Source organism: Peromyscus maniculatus, chromosome 1, assembly GCF_049852395.1.
Source record: "Peromyscus maniculatus bairdii isolate BWxNUB_F1_BW_parent chromosome 1, HU_Pman_BW_mat_3.1, whole genome shotgun sequence".
Lineage (NCBI taxonomy): Eukaryota > Metazoa > Chordata > Mammalia > Rodentia > Cricetidae > Peromyscus > Peromyscus maniculatus.
The window spans coordinates 154,140,189-154,164,029 of NC_134852.1; the positions used below are offsets into that span (position 1 = coordinate 154,140,189).

General features: G+C 46.4%; 1 protein-coding gene and 1 pseudogene across 3 annotated transcripts; both read right to left on the reverse strand.

Annotated features, from left to right (window-relative positions):
• Positions 1 to 1,744: 1,744 nt before the first annotated feature.
• On the reverse strand, positions 1,745 to 23,579 carry LOC102923073 (tumor necrosis factor receptor superfamily member 23-like). Of its 3 annotated transcripts, none has more exons than XM_076555792.1 (7): positions 23,430 to 23,561; positions 18,872 to 18,983; positions 15,969 to 16,097; positions 12,618 to 12,729; positions 11,763 to 11,845; positions 9,517 to 9,689; positions 1,747 to 4,021 (listed from the first exon to the last, which is right to left on the reverse strand). In XM_076555792.1, exons 2-7 carry the CDS (start codon positions 18,966 to 18,968, stop codon positions 3,944 to 3,946), a joined length of 672 nt encoding a protein of 223 aa, XP_076411907.1. In that variant the 5' UTR covers positions 18,969 to 18,983; positions 23,430 to 23,561; the 3' UTR covers positions 1,747 to 3,943. The 3 variants fall into 3 exon arrangements, with proteins under 3 accessions (XP_076411910.1, XP_076411907.1, XP_042113909.1); XM_042257975.2 differs by having other exon boundaries at positions 1,749 to 4,021; positions 9,540 to 9,689; XM_076555795.1 differs by lacking the exon at positions 18,872 to 18,983 and having other exon boundaries at positions 1,745 to 4,021; positions 23,430 to 23,579.
• LOC143269723 (non-histone chromosomal protein HMG-14 pseudogene) lies at positions 14,111 to 15,960 on the reverse strand (annotated as a pseudogene).
• Positions 23,580 to 23,841: the final 262 nt, after the last annotated feature.

A 23,841-nucleotide genomic window follows, 5' to 3' on the forward strand; every position in this document is an offset into this window, starting at 1 on the left:
AATAAATAAATAAATAAACAAACATGAAATTGTCCAGTTGCTGGAGGCCATCTGGCTCCTGAGGAACTGGCCATAATTTACTGGCCAGGACACCAAAAGGACAAAACCCCCCAAAACTCAAGGTAACACCTATGCAGATCAAATTTCCAAAGAGGCTGTTCTTGGGGAACCCAAACCCCAGACTGTTCTGGAACTATCTGCTATCCCTGAGTCCCAGCTCTGCCCAATGAAGATGTTCCTTCGTATGACCCAGAAGAAATCAAGTCATATTCTGACTTGGTGGCCCAGGAGAACTGCAATGGATGGTGGATCTTGCCTGATGGAAGAATCTGCATGTCAAAGGTACTAGGCCCGGGGCTGGAGTGATGGCTCAGTGGTTAAGAACACCAACTGTTCTACCAGAGGACCCAGGTTCAATTCCCAGCACCCACATGGCAGCGAACAACTGTCTGTAACTCTAAGGTCTGACACCCTCACACAGACATACATGCATACACCAATGCACATAAAATAAAGATAAATAATTATTTAAAAGAAAAAAAAGGTACTAGGCCCAAACTGGCTAACTGCCTTGCATTGCACACTAGTTTCAGGTATTTTACATTGGTATGGATTTTTGTATATTAATACAAAGTTAAGGTTATTTTTGTTATACTGTATAGAAGTTTCTACTCTTGTTTAAGGTATTGTACCTATGCAGCTCATTTAAAAATGTAAAGTTCGCTGGGTGGTGGTGGCGCACGCCTTTAATCCCAGCACTCGGGAGGCAGAGCCAGGTGGATCTCTGTGAGTTCGAGGCCAGCCAGGGCTACAGAGTGAGATCCAGGACAGGCACCAAAGCTACACAGAGAAACCCTGTCTCAAACAAACAAACAAACAAACAAAAAGTAAAGTTCAAGTCCTTAAGAGCTATTATTATAAACCATTTAGGATAATTAAGGAACACAGGTTAGTAGTTAGACATCTGTAACAGTTAAACTTGTAGTCATGTTAGGTATGTTTTCAAGGTCATACAAAAATATATTTTAGACAGATAGATGGTTTTCAAACACTTCAAAGACCTACAGTGCTGTGTGCTGCAGGAATATATCATAAGAATTCAGCTGGTTATGGCAAAGTCACTACCTGAAGGGATCAAGGAATTTGGCTTCCTTTCAGAGGAAGCCAAATTCTAGGGAGCTTTTGGTGTTACCTGGCTTGTTATACATCGGCTGCCTTCTGTTATGAAAATCATGTGTGCCTTCATAGTTTTCCCAGTTGATTTTTCCCTAAGAAAGACTAACAGTGTGGACTGATTACTCTCTGGATATACACATTCAAGGTATTTGGAGAACAGTCTCAGGAAAGGCTTCCTCTGGAATCAGATATCTCCCTTAGCCACTTTCAATGACTAACAGTAATAACAGTCCACATGCTAGTCTCCTGATTTAAGGCAAATTCCACAAGGAGACACCACCTAGGTCAGGTGGATGTTAAGTAATAGCTTTACACAATTAGCTCGGACCCTCCTTTCTTAGAGCCTTACTAACTTTATAGACCTTTAACTCCTTACCTAACCAATTCTAGGAATATTTAGATAACTTTCTGTGCTGACAGCTATGCTCAGCCAGAACCCCAGTTCAAGCCTCCCTGTAATTATCGTCATTGGCAGCATCTGGCCAGGTCCGTCCCCAGATGGAGGAAAGTACCTTATCAGAGACACCTCTGTATTCTCTAAGAACAGACTTAAGCATCCAGACTACCTGTTTGAAAAGGCCTGGCAGATGTACCAATTAAGCTTAACTTCCTCCTTTCCCAAATCTTACCTCTACTTCCAGATCTCCCTTTAACTATCACCAGAGGCATCTAACTGTACACAGGTTGCCTAGTGACCGAGCACACCTTTCCCCACCCTGCAGAAAAAATGGCAGATAGCTTGGACAGATGGGAGCCATAGGAAGAAAAAAGGCAGTTGTTTTGCTTGTTTTGGTTTTTTTTTTTTGTTTTTGTTTTTGTTTTTCGAGACAGGGTTTCTCTTTGTAGCTTTGTGCTTTTCCTGGAACTCAGGCAGTAGCCCAGGCTGGCCTCGAACTCACAGAGATCCACCTGGCTCTGCCTCCCAAGTGCTGGGACTAAAGGTGTGCGCCATCACTGCCCGACAAGAAGGCAGTTTTATTTTCTCCCATTTACCTAGCAACTTATAGATTCTTAACATTTTCTACCAATCATGTTTAAGACTATAGTTGAGCACATAAGATCCCTCTTCTTATATATTACCCGAATTTAGCCTTTAGTTAATTCATTTCCCCACTGGTCACTTCCCTTTGGGGTTGCAAATGATAATTAACGGTTATTGCCCCTCTATGTGATTCCTATTACCCCTGCGTTTGACCCTGGAAGCCTGGCTTTGCACTGCCAAGGGAATACTGCTTGAAAGTATATATATACCAGGACTTCCACGGCACGGGAGGGGAAGAAAAAGATTTGGAAGAATAAATGACTGGACTAAGAGCTTGGTGTGCTGAGATTCTATTTCCCAAAAATAGTCCTTGCCATTTGTAGTTCTCTCTCCTGAGCCCCTGGGATGTATAATATTAAGGCTGGTCCCTCTATTATACAAGACTACAGAATATGGTATTTAAAAGGCTTTGTTAACCTAGGGCTTTTCATGACAGTGATGCTCCTGGCAGCACCAATTTACTTCAGAGAAGATGATGGGCATCGAAGAAACTCCCTATTGAGTTTGCTTTTAATGTGGCAAGACTAGCCCTTTGAGCAAGAAACTGCTCTTGTCTTGACTGCTGACAGTATGTTGTACAAACTATATAAACAGGACACAAAGAAAAAAGACTGTTGAACTTGGTCAAAACAAGGTGAGACAGTTCTTCAAAACTCCTGCTTCACAGAAGTCTGTCAAATTCTAGGCCTGTAGGTTGAACATGGATGCTCCAAAATTACAGAGGGACCTTAGGTGACGGACTCTCCAGGCAGTCAGATGTCTCTGTCACGTGTAGTTTTGGAAGTGGCTTTCATTGCACTTCCTGTTTCATCAGGTAATATTACATATATCCTTCTGGGGTGTTTGATGGAGTTGAAGACTAGGTAGTTGTAGTTTTCCTTAGTCATGATAGAAGGTAAATTAGGTACAGAGCTTTGAACTCACCAAGATAGAATAAGTGATGGAGTATTTTCTTTAAATCTGCTGAAAACAAATTGAATGGGCATTATAAATGTAATACTTGGCAATTGTTCTTTTTTTCTTTCTTTTTTCTTTTCTTTTTCTTTTTTCTTTTTTGGTTTTTCGAGACAGGGTTTCTCTATGTAGCTTTGAAGCCTGTCCTGGAACTCACTCTGTAGCCCAGGCTGGCCTCGAACTCACAGAGATCTTGCCTGCCTCTGCCTCCCAAGTGCTGGGATTAAAGGCATGTGTCACCACCACCCAGCAATTGTTCTTACTGTATATATTTTTACTAAGTTAGAGTTAAAACCTTTCCGAGGCTGGAGAGATGGCTCAGTGGTTAAGAACACTGGCTGCTATTCCAGGAGACCCAGGTTCAATTCCCAGTGCCCACATGGCAGCTCACAACTGTCTGTAACTCCAGTTCCAGGAGATCTGACACCCTTACACCAATGCACATAAAATAAAGTTAAAATATTATTTAAAAAAAAAACCAAAAAACCTTTCCTTTTTATTTTGTTAATAAGGGGCAATGTAATCTCTTCTGTAACTGCTTCTTAGTAGAAATTAAGGCTTCATTGTCAGGACTCAGGAAGGCTGCAATGGTTGTCAAAGGCCAGGAAGGGAAAGGAGTGCAGGCTGGCAAACATCTGTTTCACTCCTGCCCAGGTCCTGCAGGACCACCAGGTGCCAGGAAGAACAGGCTGCTTTGGAGTAGTCTGGAACTGCTGGTTCAAGAAAGGTTTCATCAGGCTGGTTGGAAATCCTGTCAGAAGCACCTGTGATTTACACCAGTTTACAGCAAGTCCAGGGCCAGCTGGTTTTGATTTGGAGCAGTTTGCAGTCTTCAGTTGATTTGCAAATCTATTTGGACAGATACAGACTAGTGTCAGAAGGTAAAGTTAAGGAACTTAGGGGAAAATATTTATCTTAGGTGTACATTTGAAACTTCCAGGCCTGTGGTCCTGGTAGCTGGGGGTGTGGGAGTAGTCCCAAGACCAGGGGATGAGGAGAGGGAGAGAGAAACAGAGACAGAGACAGACAGACAGACAGACAGACACAGAGAGACAGAAAGCCCACTCTCAAGAATAGGCAGTAGGTGGGAAGCTTAGACTGTTGGTTGACAGGAGTCTTTATCTGGAACCTGTTTGACCTATGACAGGTGGATTCAAGTCAGGACTCCCTGAAGCTGACATGAATTTTTTAAGTTTAAAAAAAGGGATAAAAGTTTTAGATATGTCAGCATTACCACTGTTTATAATCTGTACCGAAATCTACATTATAGAAAATGCAGCAGCCTCATGCCTTTAAAATTTTGAGCTTGTGACTATGATTACCATAGCTAGGTTAATAGCTTATCAGAACTCCATTGGTTAATGTCAAAATTCTGAACTTTTGAAGTCTTAGTATAACAATAGCATAGCAAGAAGGAAAACAGTCTGAAATATTTCTAATATACCTTAAACCACTCCTCAGACCTTTATAGCTTGCATTTATGTGTCTTAAATCACTTTCTTAGGCCCTCATAACTAAAGATTTTACATCAAGAGACCTTTACAATTTGCCTCTACATACCTTAAATTACATTCTTTTTTTTTTTTTGGTTTTTTGAGACAGGGTTTCTCTGTGTAGCTTTGCGCCTTTCCTGGGACTCATTTGGGTAGCCCAGGCTGGCCTCGAACTCGCAGAGATCCGCCTGGCTCTGCCTCCCAAGTGCTGGGATTAAAGGCGTGCGCCACCACCGCCCGGCCTTAAATTACATTCTTAGACCCTCACAACTTACATAAACATCAAAGACTTTCTTTTTCCATCCAGTAATTTACCATGAGATACCAGAGATTAGTAAGAGCAGTCACTGCAAAGCAAGCTCAGGAATAGTAAAAAGTTACATTGAAACCTGTTTTGTGAGTGTATTTCTTTCAGTGTGAAGTCAGCCAGCAAGGTAAACTGTTTTTGAGTCTGATTTTTACATATGAAGGGGTTGGGGATTTAGCTCAGTGGTAGAGTGCCTGCCTAGCAAGCTCAAGGCCCTGGAGGGGGAAAAAAAAGAAAGAAAGAAAAGAAATGGACTGACCAGGCAGCTGCAGCCTTGTGGGAGGATCTGGGTGCTTGCTGCTGTTAAACTGATAACTCTACAGTCAACATTATCAGAGATCTGAGAAGAATACATTAGAGCAGGAAGTGTAATCCAAATGGCCTCTGTATCAGTTAAAATGACAGAGATTTACCCATTACCTGGACAGTTACCCTAGGTTCCCCTGTGGCACACAGGAGGAACTTGAGAAAACTGACCTATCTTGGTGAGACAGAGAGAGCTACCAATCTAACACTGGTCACAGTTTGGGCAGGACCCTGATGGTGTGTGAGGCATGGAACAGTTCTTTGCCCAGTGGTTAGTGTTACCACAATCAAGGCATAGTCATCTGTGCCCCATCTTCTTCTTTGGAGACCTTAGGGTCAATACTAATAGCTGGCATTTCTGTCTATCATAGGGTTTTTTTTTTTTTTTTCATTAAATACTTTAAATGCCATATTCAGCAGATCTCTGAGGAGTTTGAGGACCATCTATTTAGTTTACCTAATTTTAATCAAACTTTGCTTTTGGTTACTTGCTATAGGCTTAATCTTGAAAACATATACAGGAGGCTAAATAAAGCTTGTTCCTGTAAATGAATTACATTTGTACTTAGCATGACTATGAGCATAGTTCTGAGCACATTAAATAATTTGATCACTTATAAGGTGATTGAGCATTAACTTACATGTCTTAATCATCTTTAACAGTTTACAAGTTAGTAGCATATACAAAATTAGGATTTTACAATTTTATCTCTGTTAAGTTTGGGCCTTAAAACTTTGAATTGAAGATTTAATTGAAGATCCTTTAGCATCCAAATAAAATTTTAAACCATAAATACAGTCACAAAGACAAAGAGGCTAGACATATATCTTCAAGTCAGTTTCTGTTAGCCTGAATAGATGTTAGGAATTTTAAAATGTTACTTATCAAATATACCTTATTTATCAAATATATGTTGTCCCCTATTTAAAAGTTTCTAGAAGCCTGGTGTGAACACAGAAAATACATAGGCAGTTAGACATAAATCTCTAAGTCAGCTTTTGTTAATCTGAACAGACTGTTATGACTTAGGAATTTATAAACCTTATTTATCAAATATTCCTAATTCATCAAGCATAGATTGTAGTTATTTAAAATTTTCTAGAAACCTGGTGTCAAGACATAAGTAGTTAGACATCTTTAAGTCAGGTTCTATTAACCTGAATATACCTCTATAACCTAAGGAATTTATCATCATACAAAATCCACCCTAATCCAAAATAATTTGGCTAGCTGCTGTTGCCTCCTTAGCCTAAAAAGGAGATACAATGGTAAGCAGAGGACTCAGTGGGACTAATATGTTTTATGATTGTTGCCTTAGTTGGTTTATGCTACATGGTTATCTTAATCAAGACAGTGGCGAAGTTACATGTACTCTTTAGCCTTAGCAAAGACGGCTGCTGGTCATTACTGCTTCCTTTCCAAACAGGTCATCAGCCAAAGATGGAGGTGAGCCACATAGTTGAAAAATATGTTTAAAATTTTCTTTTTGGATTTTCAAGACAGGGTTTCTCTGTATAGCCCTGGCTATGTAGACCAGGCTGGCCTCGAACTCACAGAGATCTGCCTGCCTCTGCCTCCCAAGTCCTGGGATTAAAAGCATGCACAACCACCACTCAGCTATAGTTGCTATTTAAAAACATCTCTTTTTCTAAACAAGAGTTTAATTCCAGTTACACATTCAGATACAGTATGCTATAGCAGATCTATCTTTTTTTTTTTTTTTTTTTTTCGAGACAGGGTTTCTCTGTGTAGCTTTGTGCCTTTCCTGGGACTCACTTGGTAGCCCAGGCTGGCCTCGAACTCACAGAGATCTGCCTGCCTCTGCCTCCCAAGTGCTGGGATTAAAGGTGTGTGCCACCACCTCCCGGCAGCAGATCTATCTTTCTAAACAAGAGTTGAATCACATATATAAATATGCTGTAGCAAACTAAGATTACCTATCAGCCTTTTGTTATATGTTTTAAGCTGACTTTTAATTACAGATTTTGCAATTTTTTTTTTTGTTTTGTTTTCTTTTCCAAGACAGAGTTTCTCTGGATAGCTTCTGGAGTCTGTCCTGGAACTCACTGTGTAGTGCAGGCTGGCCTTGAACTCACAGAGATTCACCTGCCTCTGGCTCCTGGGTGCTGGGATTAAAGGTATGCACCACCACCACCTGGCAGATTTTGAAAATTTTTAACCATACCTAAAGTACTTACAAATCCTGAGATACAGTTTACTGCTGTGGAATGGTCTGTATGTGCTCTGATTGGTCAATAAATAAAACACTGATTGGCCAGTGGCCAGGCAGGAAGTATAGGCAGGACTAACAGAGAGGAGAACTGAGAGAACAGAAAGGTGGAGGGAGACACTGCCAGCTGCCACCATGACAAGCAGCATGTGAAGATGCCGGTAAGCCACAAGCCACGTGGCAAGGTATAAATTTATAGAAATGGATTAATTTAAGATGTAAGAACTAGATAGCTAAAAGCCTGAGTCATTAGGCCAAACAGTTTAAATAATATAAGCGTCTGTGTGTTTATTTTATAAGTAGGCTGTTGGACTGCCAGGGCTTGGTGGGACCTGGAGAGAAGCTCTCCAGCTACAGTTTACACGATAGTCTTAAGAGCTTTTCTTTGAGCGCAGAGAACAAAGAAATCAGAGACAGAAGATTTTCAAAAGTAGGAAAAGCTTTGAGAAAAGAGGGTTTAGGAGGTGGACAGCAGAGAAAGTTTAGGTATAAGAGACTTGGGGATCATTTGTTTGTGCAGTGGCGGAAGTTGTTCCCATATCAGAGAATTTAGAAATCAAGTGTGCCATTTTTGTAACCCGTACTGAGGCCAAGCCATTTACGGTAAGACAGTAAGGCTTTAAAGAAATGTCTGAGTCCGAAGAGGAAAAGAGAAAGGGTCAGAGGCCATATCTCTGCCAGAGGGAAGGTTCCAAGAGGGAGCTGAGCTACGAAAGCAGGAACTCCATCCAAGGGAGGGTTCCAGTACTATAGAGGCTCAGGAGGATGTAAAGAAGAGCCAGAGCAGGCAGCTCTGGAAGGGAGATGAGGAAAAGGTTGCAAACAGTAACTCCAACTTAAGGAGGAGTCCAACATCCTGGAGGCCCAAAAAGTTAGAAAGAAGCTGCAGGGCTTCCAGGAGGCAGCTGAGAGATAGACAAGACCAGGGCAGAAGAGAGAAGGGTAAGTGTCTTGGTGACAAGAATTTCAATCCAGGGCACCCCCAAGGGGACTGAGAGACCTGTCAGAGAGAAATATCCCAAATCATAGAGGAGTGGCATCCCTTTCCACGTGATGGGGGCCCTGGAGGGCGAGAGGAAGCTTCCAGGCACACTGGTGTGACTTTTACAGTAATGGTAGACAAAGCAGGCAGCTCCAGGGAGACCTTTACCCAGTAGAGGAGGAGAGGTGAGTGGGTAGAGCAAGTAGGAAGAAAGCAGCTGAAGAGGCAGCCTGGGAAAAGGGAGGGTTCCAACAGAGGAAGAGGGGCAGCTCTCTTAGCAGTGAGATGCCCATGCAGTGGGTACACAAGAGGGCATAGCAGGCCCCAGGAGCCAGAGAGACTGAGAAGAAACTTACCAAGTAGGCGAGGAGAGACAAATGGTTAGAGCAAATGGTAGGAGGCAGGGGCTGAAGAGGTGGCTCCAGAACAGGAGTCCACTGGGGCGGGGGGGGGGGGGGGTAGCAGAAGCCAGCAGAAACCAGCCATCCACACCTACACACCTTAGGAAAGACAAATTAGCAGCCTGCTTCAACTAGGAGAGGCCAAGCCCCTTGGAAGGGGCTCACCTGTGCTCCTCCCAGGTTTCAGGCACCAGACATAGTATAATAAAGTAAGGACATGTCCGCTCCAATAATGGTTAGGGGGAAGGTTTTTATTGCAGGCATGAAGGAGACTACAGCTAGAGGCATCTGGAAGAGTCCAGAGCAGAGAAAGTAGTAGACTAAACATGGCCAGTAGACTGCATCAGGGCCATGAGAAGAAGGGGTGGGGAGGGGAGCAGGGGAGGGGGGTGCGAGAGAGGAAGAGAAGAAAGGATCTCTTAAGAAAGAGGGGGCCAGAGAATGCCCAGAGAGGGAGAAGCAGGAAGGCACATGGATGAAATGGCAGGGTTATATAGGAATGAGAAGCTGGGGAAAGGGGAGCCCACGAGCTGGAGAAGTTTAGGGCAGGGGGTGTAGTGAGAAGAGCCACAGGTCCTGAGTGGGTCTGGAGGCCAGCATGTTCTTTGGTATGCTCATAGGCACCATGGTTAGCCATTTGTTCTGACCTTCTGTAGACTCAGACACCCCGGACGTGCCTTCAGCTAATTTGTCACTTGGACATCTACAGGACCTTTTTTTTTTCAGGTAACAGCAGACAGCAATAATGACTGGAAAAACAAGTAGTAGTAGTAGTAGCCATAGCCAATTCCTGTGATCTGAAAGTGGGAAAAACAAGAAATATTATGGCCAAGTCAAGAACAGACTTTTTTTTTCTGGCAGTCTATGATAAAGAACAAATGGCGAAGCCAACAGTCTTCTTCCTGGCATGGCAGAGGCCTGATGACAGGCCCAGCACAGGTGGAACTGGGCCATTTTTTTGGTCAACTTGACATTAAGTTAGGGCAACCTAGGAGGAGGGAACCTCAGCTGGGAAAATGCCTCTACCAGATTGCCTGTAGGCAATTGTCTGTGGGGGCATTTTCTTGATTGCTAATCAAGAGAGGAGGCCCACTGTGGGCAGGGCCACTCCTGAGCAGTCTATGAAAGCCAACTGAGCAAGCCACGAGGAACAAGCCATGGAGCATTTCTTCATGGCCTCTGCTTCAGTTCCTGCCTCTAGGTGCCTGCTTGAGTTCCTGCCCACATCCTTTCCTGATGGACTGTGAGCTGTAAGCAAGTTAAAAATAAATAAGTCCTTTGCTCATTAAGTTGCTTTTGGCCAGCATTTTATCACAGTGATGCAAAGCAGACTAACACAAGCAGGAAGGGAGGCCACCATGCTGGCGCTCCTGAGAACAGAAAGGACTGGCCTTGTGTTCCAACAGGAAGGAGACATCCTCGCTTCCAAGAGTTTGTTGACTATTATACAATTTGGTAAAACACACATCACACGAAACTTAATATCTCACCACTTTCAGAACACAGCTGATTAATCTGAGGTGTTTTTCACGGCTGTGCAGCCATCTCCACACCAGACTCTAGAATTTTCTGATCTTCCCTCACTGACCTCTGCCCCCAGTGGACACTAACTTCCCAGCCTTGCTCCCAGACTGTGGTTCCCAATGTTCTCTATTTCACTTCTGTCAGCTTGCCGCTCCAGGATCGCCCAGGGACAACCACACTGGCCCTTAGGACCAGGCTTATTTCACTTAGCACACTGTCTTCAAGGCTTATTATACTGCTGTGTCAGAGTGCCTTTTCAAGAGAGAATGCTATTCCATTGAATATGCTTTCCCCCTTGGGCTGTTGACACTCATAGCTGTGCAGTGCTAGAATTATAGGCCAGGGCCAGTGTGTGCTAGTTGAATTTTACTGTATCTTTTTGGAGTACTGGGGATTGAATTTAGGGCTTCATGCATGCTAGGAAAATGCTCTACCACTGAGCTTCAGCCAAGTCCTAATTTTTGCACATTGTTAAATAAGGATCCAGCTTCATTCTTTCAAACATGTATGTTCTTTTGCCAGCATTATTTGTTGAAGAGGCTGCCTTTTCCTTACTCAGTGTTCAGTTCAAGGGTCTACTTATTGTAAAGGATTATTTAAAATTCCATTGACACATGTGGGTTCTAGATAATGATTCAGTCATGAAAAAAAATGAGGCCTTGATAGCTTCAACCTAGGTCAGCCTTAAAACATGATGCCCAGGGGCTGGAGAGATGGCTCAGTGGTTAAGAGCACTAACTTCTCTTTTAGAGGACCCAGGTTCAATTCCCAGCACCCACATGGCAGCTCACAACTGTGTGTAACTCCAGTTCCAGGGGAATCTGACACCTTCATACTAATGCATGTTAAATAAATTATTAAAAAACACCATGATGCTCAGGTAGCTGTAGATATGGTTCAGTCATTAAGAGCACTGGCTGCTCTTGCAGAGGACCCAGGTTCAGGTCCCAGCATGCACATAGTGGTTCTCAACCATCTGTAACTCCAAATCCCAGGGAATCTGTCACCTCTTGTATATATACGGTACATAAACATACATGCAACAAAACACCCATACACGTAAAATATTTTACAGGAAAACATGATGCTCAGGGATCCAGACACAGAAGCTACACATGGTGACTCTACATCTTTGAACAATATGAGCAAGACAGGCCACTAAAGCACATTGGCCTGGGAGGGTCAGGGTCTGACAGAGACAGAGATTCTGTTTAGGGGACATGTATTTTGCAACAGATGGAGGGCTGGTATTCAGTGTTATTTTGATGTCTACTTTGAAACAGTTAATGCTGTGGTATGTCAATTTTCATTCAATAAGAAGATAGCCATAGTGTTCAAAAACACACCTGTCTTACTTGTTGTAGTCTGACCGCACACTGTGTTCGCTGTGGAGTTGCAGGCCTGGAGGACAGGGATTCCCTGGGGACACCTGGAAAGAGACACCCTCAGTTCTTTTTGCCAATCAGCAGCAGAGGATGCCCAGAAAGACTTGATGCCACCTCCAAACCACATCAGGCAGCATCATGATCCAAGATCTGCAACAGGGCTCTGGCCACACAGCTCTTACCAGCTCCACGGCATCTCAGACACTATTGTGTGATTCTCACTAAGTATACAAAATTTACTACATTTCCCTCCTCCATTGATGTCCATAGCCTCTTTGGTGGCCTTGGGGTGAGAAAAAGGAGGCCTGTCCTGCTGTTATTAGGGACTCAGATTTCAGTCCCCAGAGCAATACTCCCCAGGCCTGCGGCTTGTGCTGACAGCCCCTAGTGGTTTGAATATGCAACAACTCCATCTGACATCTGACAGGAGCGAATTCGTCTTATCGAGGGGGGAAAAACACAGAATTTTCCTAAAACCTTTCCCTGAAGTCTTTTCCCTTACAGCTTAACCCAGATCTATCTTCCTGGGAATGAATGAGACTTTCTCCAGCCCTCCCAAATCCCGTTACACTGAGGAAACCTCCTGGAAGACATCACTCAGAAAAACTGTGTCCCTAGCAGGGATATCTACTTTCTCTCAAGGGGCACTAGACTTGGAGATGTCTAGCAATAAGTTCTGCACCATCCAGGCCACAGAGTCCCCACCCCACATTACCCCCTGACAAAGAATGACACAGACTGTCCCCTTCTCTGGACATTAGAGGCCACTCAAACAATGTATAAAGCCACCACTGACCCATGCCACAATGTTCTTACTTGGTACACAGGAGGCAGACTTCATAGGATTCTGGGTCAGAATAGAAATGACCCACTTGGCACTGGCATTTCCGGTCACTGGTGGCAGAGCACTCAGCCACCATTTCCTGGCCTGCAATCCAAGGAAGAGCAGGGTTAGGTCAAGATGAGTGTCCTCAAATATGCACATAGAGCCCAACATCATTTGAGAGGAACAGTGTGTCCCAGGACAAGCTTTACCAGCCATCACAGATGTACTGAACACTAAACAGTACTAACTACTATGAACATTCGATCACCCTCAGGCCTCCAGAGTGGTACCCAGACCTGAGGTAGATGATGGCTTGGGAGATTCATTGTTCAGCATCCCATACAACAGCATCAAACTAGCCTGAGGCCTCCATCACAGGTGGTCCTGACATGTATGTCCACTGCTGCCCCAAAGTTCCCCTCCCCAAGGCCACCATCTCCAGACATCTCTGACTTGCCTTATTTAATTGCCTCATTCTTTGCTGAAGAGCTAGTGACCACGTGTCTGGATCCCTGGTGGGACCTTGCACCCCTCTTAATTGAGACTGACTCAGTGGCTTCTGAGAGAAGATGGTTTTCCTACTTGAGGTGTTCCTGTGTCTATAGTTCAGTGCACCACAAACATGTTAACCCCTCACTGTTAGGGATCTCCAGCTTGGGGCCCCACTCCAAACCCCACCCTCAGCACGCCAAGCAGCATCTCCTCCCCTGGAGCTCCTCAAGACCACCTACAGAGTATTTAAGGTCCGGCTCATAGACTTGCCTCGAGGTTTCCCCCCTTTCTTTTTTTTTTTTCTTTTTCTTTCACAACTGAAACTTTATTGGTTGAGTACACAGACATTTCAATTCTTAAAACATGGACCCAAACTCTAAGAGTCATACATTGTGTTCACGTACCCAAAAGAGCCATGTATTGTTGCTCTTTGAATTTATTCCAGTGATATTCCATCCTAAACTTGGCAAGTTTTCCTTAAGAACTCACATAACAATCAAATGCTCACAATCCTTAATTCCACTGACTCACAATTTTATGCCACATACAGTACATATTCAAAATTTCAATCTTTCACAGCACATTATCACAATTGTTAGGAAAATGGACTGCCATGACCAGAGACAGTTCTGACAGGGCAAGGACCAAGGAGTGGTTTTTTAGGATACAGTTCTACTAGAAACACGAGACCAGAAATAACTGAAAATATTCCAGACACAAATGCACGACCAAGACTCTAAGTATGCTTTGTGTTGTAGGATATAAAACTAGGCCCCTTTACGGAATGTTATGGTGACCCCCGAGACAGTCACAGCCTCTCCTGATTCAGTATCTTGCTATTTTCTGGTTGTACCAAAAAAATAAACAACCAGCAAGTGATTTAACCTCTTAAAAAAATCATTTACACTTAAAAAATGGGATGAGGCGGGACTTCCTCCCACCTTTTAAAAATGTTTCTAGAGCTACTAAAAAACTCGCATTTACAAAATCGTTGATAAAAATATTCCTCTGGATTGTACAAGAAGGGAGGCGGGGACACTGACAGACACGATGGATGGTTAGTCGGACTTGGCTTCTCTCTCTTCGACTTCAGAGGCTGGACTCTGGTTCTCAGCCTCTCCATTTTCTGCAGGTACATCTGTGGTTTGCTGGTCAGCCACCTCCACTTGTTTGCCCTTTGCTCCCCTCTTCCCTTTTGTTTGCACTTTTTTGTCTGATGGTTTATCCTTTCCCGCAGCCTTCTTCGGCTTCGTGTCCACCTTGGCAGGGGTGGGCTTGGCTGACAGCCTCGCCGAGCGCCGCTTGGGCTCCGCCTTCGCCGCTCTGTCTGTGCTAACCTTCCTCTTGGGCATCGTGGCTGCGCTGGGTGGGAGGCACGTGCAAAGCCGAACTCGTCACGGAGCTACACCGCCTCGGCCGCCACCACACCTTCCCCCCTTTCTTGAGACCCCCCGGGAATGCTTTGCTCAGATGAAAACCTGGACTTTAATTCGGACTGATTGGATGTATTGCACCAGCAGGGAAACCCAATATGGGGGTACAGAAACCTTTCACTCACAGTGCTCTGAAGCTAGACCGTGTCCATTCTCAGAGTACAGCAGTGGACATAGGCCAGGAGGACCCCCAGCCCGGCTCTCTGCAGATGTCTTACAGCATCAGGGGATCTGTGCTTGTGGAATATGGTTTTGTCTTTTGTCTTTTTTTTGTTGGAGATAATATTTCTCTACGTAGTCCTGGCTGGCCTAGAACTCCACAGATCAGGCTGGCCACACTGAAGTGGCATTTCTATCTCTGCCTCCTGAGCTCTGGGATCAGAGAGATGTGTGCCACTGTGCTCAGCCTGCTTCCACCTTTATGCTTAGGAGAAGCAAACGACAGCACTGAGGCACAGGATATTGTGGTATTTGTCATTTCGTTTAACAACATCAGTGACACAGGAGCGTATACACATATGTGCATGCAGGCACGAAACAATTTTTTTCCCATAATGTCAGAGAACAAACCCAGGTCTTTTGCATACTAGGCAAACACTCTCTCACTGAGCTGCAACCCTGGCCCCAGCAATTGCTTCAAGTTTGTTTATTTGTTTGTTTGTTGAGACAGAATCTCGATATGTAGCTCTGGCTGTCTTCAAACTCACTATGTAGGCCAGGCTGGCCTTGAACTCACAGAGATCTGCCTCCAGAGTGCTAGGATTAAAAGCATATGTCATCACACCCCGCCTGCTTCAAGTTTTTGGAAACCGATTTTATTACATACATTTCTGTATCCTCTCAGTGACTCCTGCAGGCCTGTGCCTCTTCTCTCAGCAGCCTCCCCAGATCCCCACACCCACTGCTCTGCTCTGGAAGCTCTTGTTTGGGAACTTGCACACATGGCTGCCTATTCTTGGAGGGACGATTTTTCTCATGACCTGCATGTGTTTTACTAGGTTCTGCATTCAATTGACAATTAGGAGAAAAATATCTAAACAAGGGGGAAAGCTGTCTTTGTGATTGTGATTTTTCTGACACAGTTCTTACTCTGAGTCTCTCTGACCCATAAGGAATAATTTTTGCTTTGGTCTCACTGTGTAGCCTTTGTTCCCCGGGAACTCACTATGTAAACAGGCTGGCCTTGAACTCTGAGATCAGCGGCTTCTGCCTCCAGTGTGCTGGGATTAAATGTTGCGTAACCATGCCCAGCTATAAGAAACAAATTTTAGTGGGACTTGCCAGATGCATCCTGGCATCCATCATTCATGGCTACTCCATCCCAGTACTGGACTAACACTAACGTGTTTCTGACTCTATTGGCAGTTTTCAAAGACACACAGTGCTAGTCCAGTCTCTGCTCAGTCACATACTCACGTTCGTCACAGCTGGAGCACGGTATACAAGACTCTAGGCCATTACTAGCCCTTGTGAACGTTCCTGGGTGACACTTCTCACACTGTCCTAGGGTGTGGGAGACTGTGCAGGACGTCTTGACAAATTCACCTGTGGATAAGAGCAGACAGGGATCAGCTTGCTCCAGGCACCCAGGGGTAAGGGGCTAGGTTGCTCCAGGTGGGCTTATGTCTTTAGCACAAATTCTAGATAATCTCTGTCACAAACTGCTTGAGGATTTGCAAGGGCTGCTGGATCTGCTCTCCTTCCTGTGGCTATCTGCCCGCCCCCCCCCCCCCCCGGGGTCTAGGAAGCCAGAGAACCAGTGGTGAATAGAACGGCTCCTCAGACCCCCCCGCAGGGCTCAGCTTCTATGTCACTGACTCCTGCCCTTTAAGCCCCATGTCTTCCCCTTTGAGTGGCAGTCCCAGTGTTCTAAGAAGCACTTGAGACACAGATGAAGTCAGGTCACCTCATTTACTGCCTCACAAACATGTCACTTAACAAGAACTTTCTTCCTCAGGCCTCTTTCTGTCATTATTGGTGGTGTTGATACAGTATGGCTCAAGTTGGCCAGGAATTCATAGCAATCCTTGGCCTCCTGAGTGCTAGGATTATAGGTTTAAGCTACCATGCTTAGCTTCTTTCTACGTGTGTGTGTGTGTGTGTGTGTGTGTGTGTGTGTGTGTGTGTGTGTGTGACAAAGCCTCAGTCAATAGTCCTGGCTGGCCTGGAACTCATGGCAATCCCATTGCCTCAGTTTCTCAATGCCGGGATTACAGGTGTGAACCACTGTGCTCAATGTCTTATGCCTTTCCTAAAGGCAGGACAGCTCTTCGTCCTAGCAGGTTCTCCTGGAACCATTTTGTATCTCTTGGTTCAGGCTCTCTGATACCAACTTGGAAGTGTTCAGGTAGCCCTGGGAATTTCCTTTCCTATTAATTGTAAAGGAAACTATAAACTACTAACTATGGGGAAAAGGACCAAGTCCAACAAACATGTTACTCTCATGTATTCTCCGAAGGACAGCTGCAGACATGACCAGGTGGCAGACATGCAGAGTCCACTGGAGAAGAGAGACTAGTGGAGTGAGACTGAGTCAAGCCTAGTGGACAGCTGGCTGAGCTCGGTGTTTGGTTCTTGTATCTATTTGGACATTAATAATTTTTTCATTTACGGTAGTTGATGGTTATTGTTGTTGTTTTTGGTTTTTTGAGACAGGGTTTCTCTGTGTAGCTTTGGCGTCTGTCCTGGAACTCACTCTATAGACCATGCTGGCCTTGAACTCACAGAGATCCTCCTGCCTCTGCCTCCTGAGTGCTGGGATTAAAGGCCTGCACCACCACCACCCAGTTCTATGGTTGTTGTTTTTAAGATTTATTTTTTATTATTTGTGTGTGTGTCTGTCTGTCTGTCTGTCTGTGTACACAAGTATGTGCAGGTGCCCATAGAGAGCAAAGAGAGCAACAGATCCTCTGGAGCTGGAGTCAGGTGGTTGTGAGGAGCCTGATGTGGGTATTGGGAAACAAACTCCTGTCCCCTGGGAGAGCAATAAGCTTTCTTAACTGCTAAGTCATCCTTCCAGCCCTGTTTCCTTTCTGAAACTATCTTGAAATGGGAAAGTGAGTGACCATAAAGAATGTTAGGGGGCTGGAGAGATGGCTCAGTGGTTAAGAGCACCGACTGCTCTTTCAGAGGTCCTTAGTTCAATTCCCAACAACCACATGGTGGCTCACAACCATCTGTAATGAGATCTGGTGCCCTCTTCTGGCCTGCAGGGACACATGCAGGCAGAACACTGTATATATAATAAATAAATAAATCTTAAAAAATAAATAAATAAAATAATTTTTTAAAAAAATGTTAAAGTCAAGCTCTAAATTTTGGGACCGAGGATGACATGAGTGGCCAGTTCTGGGTGACGGTACAGTGCCCTGTAGTGCCTGCCTCTCTCTGCAGCATCGGCTTCAAACCTGATTGTCTACTGGTATTAGGGGACGACCTCAGCCTGGACAGACAGACAAGGGCTGGTGTGCATCTTTACCACTCCTCTGTGTACTGTCTCCAGAGGAGCCCCTCTGCACTGCTCCAGGGCTGGGGGAAGGCGGGCGAAACTGAAGTTTACAGCTGGAAGTAGTTTCACTCTGGCCCCACATGGCTCTGCCTACACTGAACACAAAATTGCTCAGTTCTCTCAACAGCTGGGAACTGGACTTTGCAAGGAGACTCCTCCTATACACAGGAGCCTAAGGACCAGTAAGCTAAATGATTTATCCGGGATGACAGAGTAGGGGATGGGTGGGTCATGGGTCCAGGACAGCTACACTTCAGTGGGTTTGGGTGTCCCACGGGATGGGCCTGCTGAGAGAGCCTTCGTTCACCACGGGGCCTGGTGTGATTTCTCGTACATTTGTGTTGACAGACTAGGGCCTTGGGCCACCCCAAGGATCTGCAGCCCACTATGTGTGCCTACGTGAGTTGTGAAGACCCTTTGACGGCTTGGTGAGCTGCTCTGCCATGAGGGATGGCAGAGGGGGTCCTGGCACCTGTTGCAAATACAGGTAGGCAATATTAATCCTCCCAGCTCCCTTTTCAGAACTTTCCTCTCAGCTGGGTGCCACAGCTCATGCCTCCAAGGGTGGATAGGTGGGTGAACTTCCACTAGTGAGGCCTTGGTAGAAGAATTCACACCAACTCTCTTGAACACACAAAGGGGCGCCTTTGGGGGTCTGTGTACCTGGGCGAGGAGGTACTTCCTAGAGTTTGAGCCAGTAGGTAGTGGCTGAGGTGAACTCCCTGACCCACACCCTCCTCATCCCGTACAGCCTCTGGTGTGGGGCCACCCATGCCCATGTTCTGGCACCGGGTCCCGTTGCGGAACTCACCTGCACTACATTTCTTGCAGCAGTGGACCCCAGACCAGTACTCATCGGGGCTGCAGGGGGAGAGGTCCTCGCTCTGTCTGGAGAGTGGTGCTGTCATAGCAATTAGCGGTAGCTGGAGAAGGACAAGGGGCAGCTTATATTTATTGGTAACTGCAGAGCATGGTCGGATGCTGGTGGAAAAAGAAGTACCAAAAAAAGGAGCCTCCTTGTGGGGAGCATATGGACAGCAGGGCGGGGACTATCTGATGCTGTGCTATAGAACGGGAGCCTGCAGTTTTCTGGAGAAGGCTGCACAATAGGTCACGGCGAAGTTGGGTGGCTCTCTGCTGTTTGTGCAGCAGTGTTTCCCTGGGTCTCTTCCGGCCGTCAGCAGGGAATGTTCTAGTGCAGCTTGTGACCTACTAGGACCCTGCCATCCAAACATCAGGCTTTCATGGCTGCTTCCCATAGTGCGGCTGCAGATGGAGGCACCAGTTGGAACAACTTGCAAGGGGGTAAAAGATCCAGAGCTCTGCTTTGTGGTTTTATTTTTTTTCCCCCTGCCTGTGTGGCCCTGGCTGTCCTGGTACCCACTATGTAGACCAGGCTGGCCTCCAACTCAGAGATCCACCTGCCTCTGCCTCCAGAGTGCTGGGACTGAATGTGTGGGCTACCACTGTCCTGCTTTTTTTTTTTTTTTTTAAATTCACCTTCATATATTATTTCTCCAAGTATCCAAAAGTTTTAAATGTTTTCTTTGGGCTAGAGAGAGATGGCAGTCAAAAGCATATGCTGGCTGGGCATAGTGGCATATACTTTTAATCTCGGCATTTTGGAGGCAGAGGCAGGCTAGTCTCTGTGAGTTCCAGAAGAGTCAGGGTTCTATGTAGAGACCCTGTCTTAAAAACAAAAAGGAAAAAAAAAAAAAAAAAAGGCTTGATGTGGTGGTTATTGGTAGGAGACTGAAAGGACATCATCCATGTAGCCGTCATGATATCACACAGGCCTATAAATCCAGAGCCTGTAAATTAATAGGTGACTCACACTGGAAAAACTGTTTACCCTTGCCATATCTCACTTTTCTCATCTGTAGAATGAGGATAGTAACATGCTTACTTAGGGTTGTGAGATTAAATAACGCGTGTAGAACGTTGGTATGTTCCCCGCACATCCTCTCTCCTCCCTGCTTCCCGCTCTAAGTGACCTGCCTGGATCTATATAGCCTAAACCTAAGGGGCTCAAAGTAAGAATACAGATCCCTCGAACTCTAACAAAGGAAGCACCAAGCCGAGGCCCCTCTTCTTTCTGTTTGCATTTGCACGGCACACACTCCTGAAATTCCCCACAGCGGCAGCCCTCAGGACCCAGCTACACCTTCGCGGGAGCTGTCTGTCCTCTCTCACACCCTGACTCACTGAGCTCTCCCTCAGGACCCAGCTACACCTTCGCGGGAGCTGTCTGTCCTCTCTCACACCCCGACTCACGGGGCTCTGTTTCTCTGCCAGCACCCTCCTCACAACCGTCATCGTCCTCTGGTTCTGGGCTCCCGCCCTCAGTGTTCTTCCATAGGCGGCAGGATTTCCTGGTTCATAGGTTAGGATCACATGGCGTAATTTTTTTTTTTTCCTTCTGGCCCATTTATTATTTGTCAGGAATTCTGCCATTAACTCGGGTCAGGCAGGAGTCTTTTCAGGGTTCCTAGCTTGTTACCTTGCTGCCGTCTTTACTGTCCCGACCTGTGGAATCTGACAGCTCCTCATAAATGCCCTGAAGGCAACACTCACTATTTTCTCCCCATCTTGCAAGGACTGAATGCTTGCCTGCTACACCTGTACTTTCTTTTGGGAGAACAACAACCACAGGCCAGACTATGGAAAATAAAGACATCTTTATTTTCAGCCGGGTGGTGGTGGTGTCCCAGCTGCCTTTAATCCCAGCACTCGAGAGGCAGAGACTGGCAGATCTCTGTGAGTTCGAGGCCAGCCTGGTCTACAGTGAGTTCCAGGGCACCCAAGGCTACTCTGAGAAACCCTGTCTAGGAAAAATAATAATAAATAAATAAATCTTTATTTTCAGCATTCTTTGAGGATGGTCTGTTATTTTGTGTTCTTTAAAGAGATGTTATCTTCAATCTTTTATTTTTATTTTGACTTTTACAAGACAGGGTCTCACTACACAGCTCTGGCTGTTCTGGAACTCACTATGTAGACCAGGCTGGCCTCAAACTCACAGAAATCTGCCTGTCTCTGTTTCCCCAGTGCTGGGGTTAAAGGTGTGGGCTGCTACGTCCAGCTCATCTTCAATCTTAAATTGAAGCACCTTCTTTTTGTGACAGTATTTGAGTCAATCATTACTTTTTCTCTACAACTTTCTTTAACAACATTGTCTGTCTAGATTGTTTCTGGGGATTTCTGGAATACAAAATGCAGATGGCATACAAAATCCGGAGATGCCTCAGCAGGCGTGTAGCTCCAGAGCCCCAACCTGGAGGGGCGGAGAAGTTTGCTGAGGTTAAGAGCCACCCCAATGTGAGGTCTGGGTCTCCCCCCTCGTGGGGAAGTTCAGGATCTAGTCTCAAAGAGCTGGAAATCTTAAGTCATCTCTGAGTCACCGCTGTTGCATATCCACTGGCAGCCTGTGGAGGAGATCCCGGCTCATTGGTCCCCAGCCCCCCCCCCCCGGGGGGGGGGGAGCTGCCCAGGAACAGCCACTAAAGAAGTACTCTTAACCAGTGAAGTACTTCTCCAGCCCCCGGTGATTTTAAAAAGCGCTGATTGCATGTAAATGGTCTCTGACTGCTCAAATAGTATTTTAGAACAACCTAAGGATTATTTTTTGTTGTTGTTGCTACTAAAGATCTAAATGTGTCCCACAAACGCTATATCCTAATGGGTTTATAAAACATAAATCTGTTCCTGCTTGACAGGGTTTCTTTGTGTAGCCTTGACTGTGGCCGTCCTGGAACTCACTCTGTTGACCAGGCTGGCCTCTAACTCACAGAAATATGCCTGCCTCGGCCTCCTAAGTGCTGGGATTAAAGGTGTGTGCCATCACTGCCTGGCTGTTTGGTTTTGAAGACAGGATATTACTATGTAACCTCAGCTGGTTTGGAATACTGTTATAGAGACCAGGCTTGAACTCAAAATTGTGGCAATCCTGCCTCTGCCTTCCCAGTGCTGAGATTACAGGTGTGTGACACTAAACCAGGCTTAAGAGAATTCTCATGAGAAAAAGATTGACATTAAATTGGCTGTAACCGAAAGGTCATTTACAGGGTTGTCCAGGTTTTTTGTTTGTTTTTCAGAGTCTTACTGTGTGTAGCTCTGACTGGCCTGGAGCTCTATATGTAGATCAGGCTGCCCACCTAACTTAAATTTAACTGCAGTTCACTATTAAAGTGACAATGAGCGATCTTGGGACAGAGATCAGAGAGGCCCACGAAAGACAGTAGGCAGAGTCATTCCTTCTACATGCTCCTTTTGTAGTAGTAGCATATCTCGGGACCAGCCTGGCCGGACCCACTCGAGGAGCACAAATGACTAAGCGCTAGTCTGCATCTGCCCCTGTGCGCGCCTGCAGTCGGGAAAAAAAAAAAAAAAAAAAAAAAAAAAAGCCCAGGCGAAGAAATTCATGCGCGGTTTATGAGATCTTCTCCTAGCGCTCAGGGATACCCTTCTCTAGGCTATGAACGTGACTACTTCCCTGACTCTGCCCCAACCCCTTACCCCACCCCCGACTCCCAACCGAGTATGAGTAGGCTCCGCGGTGTAGGCAGTGCCCCGGCTAATGCCGGCGCCTCACACAGCCCGCTCCGCCGAGGTGCCGGTACGCGGCGCCCGGGCTGATCAGGCGCCCTACACAGCCCGCTCCGCCGAGGTGCCGGTACGCGGCGCCCGGGCTGATCAGGCGCCCTACACAGCCCGCTTCGCCGAGGTGCCTGCAGGCTGTGCCCGGGCTGATCCCGGCGCCCCACACACCCCGCTGCGCCGAGGTGCCTGTAGGCTGTGCCCCGGCTGATCCCAGCGCCCTACACAGCCCGCTCCGCCGAGGTGCCGGTACGCGGCGCCCGGGCTGATCAGGCGCCCTACACAGCCCGCTCCGCCGAGGTGCCTGCAGGCTGTGCCCGGGCTGATCCCGGCGCCCCACACACCCCGCTGCGCCGAGGTGCCTGTAGGCTGTGCCCCGGCTGATCCCAGCGCCCCACACAGCCCGCTGCGCCGAGGTGCCGGTACGTGGTGCCCGGGCTGATCCAGGCGCCTCACACAGCCCGCTGCGCCGAGGTGCCGGTACGCGGTGCCCGGGCTGATCCAGGCGCCTCACACAGCCCGCTGCGCCGAGGTGCCGGTACGCGGTGCCCGGGCTGATCCAGGCGCCTCACACAGCCCGCTCCGCCGAGGTGCCGGTATGCGGCGCCCGGGCTGATCAGGCGCCCTACACAGCCCGCTCCGCCGAGGTGCCTGCAGGCTGTGCCCGGGCTGATCCCGGCGCCCCACACAGCTGTAGTTTTCCCCTGCAGCCCAGAGACCGGGTGCCAGGACCAGGGGTCTTAGCTCCGAGCCTTGAGACAGCGTCTACTCACCTGCACCAGCAGATGCAACTGTAAACAACGACCCAGGTTGGAGACCGACACAGGGTGAAAAATTATGACTTTTGCCACAGCACTTCACTTGCATTGCCTTAAATACCCACTAGGAGTGGCCAACGACTCACGGCACTCCCGCCCCACTACGCACGCACGTTGCTTCCTGTATGATTGCCCATTCTCTAGGTGATACCCCGTCTCCAGACATTCAGTACTTGCAATATCTATCTAATTTTCTATAAATGCAGATGTAATTTTAAACACCAGTGAAGTTATTTAACAGAATCATATTGTTGCAAGCAGTACGCTAGAGTTAGGTTCTCTGCTATTTTTTCATTACAGTATACTGCTCTTTATTATAAGTTAATGAAATATTTCTTTTCCATGACCTGAGTGGAGGAAGAGGCCT

Coding starts and splice junctions, on each gene's coding strand:
- LOC102923073 (XM_076555792.1), bottom strand. CDS start 18,968: ATGACAGCACCACTCTCCAGACAGAGCGAGGACCTCTCCCCCTGCAGC. Junction 11,846..12,617: donor GTCTGCCTCCTGTGTACCAA/GTAAGAACATTG, acceptor GTCTCTTTCCAG/GTGTCCCCAGGGAATCCCTG. Junction 9,690..11,762: donor GACTACAACAAGTAAGACAG/GTGTGTTTTTGA, acceptor TCCCACTTTCAG/ATCACAGGAATTGGCTATGG.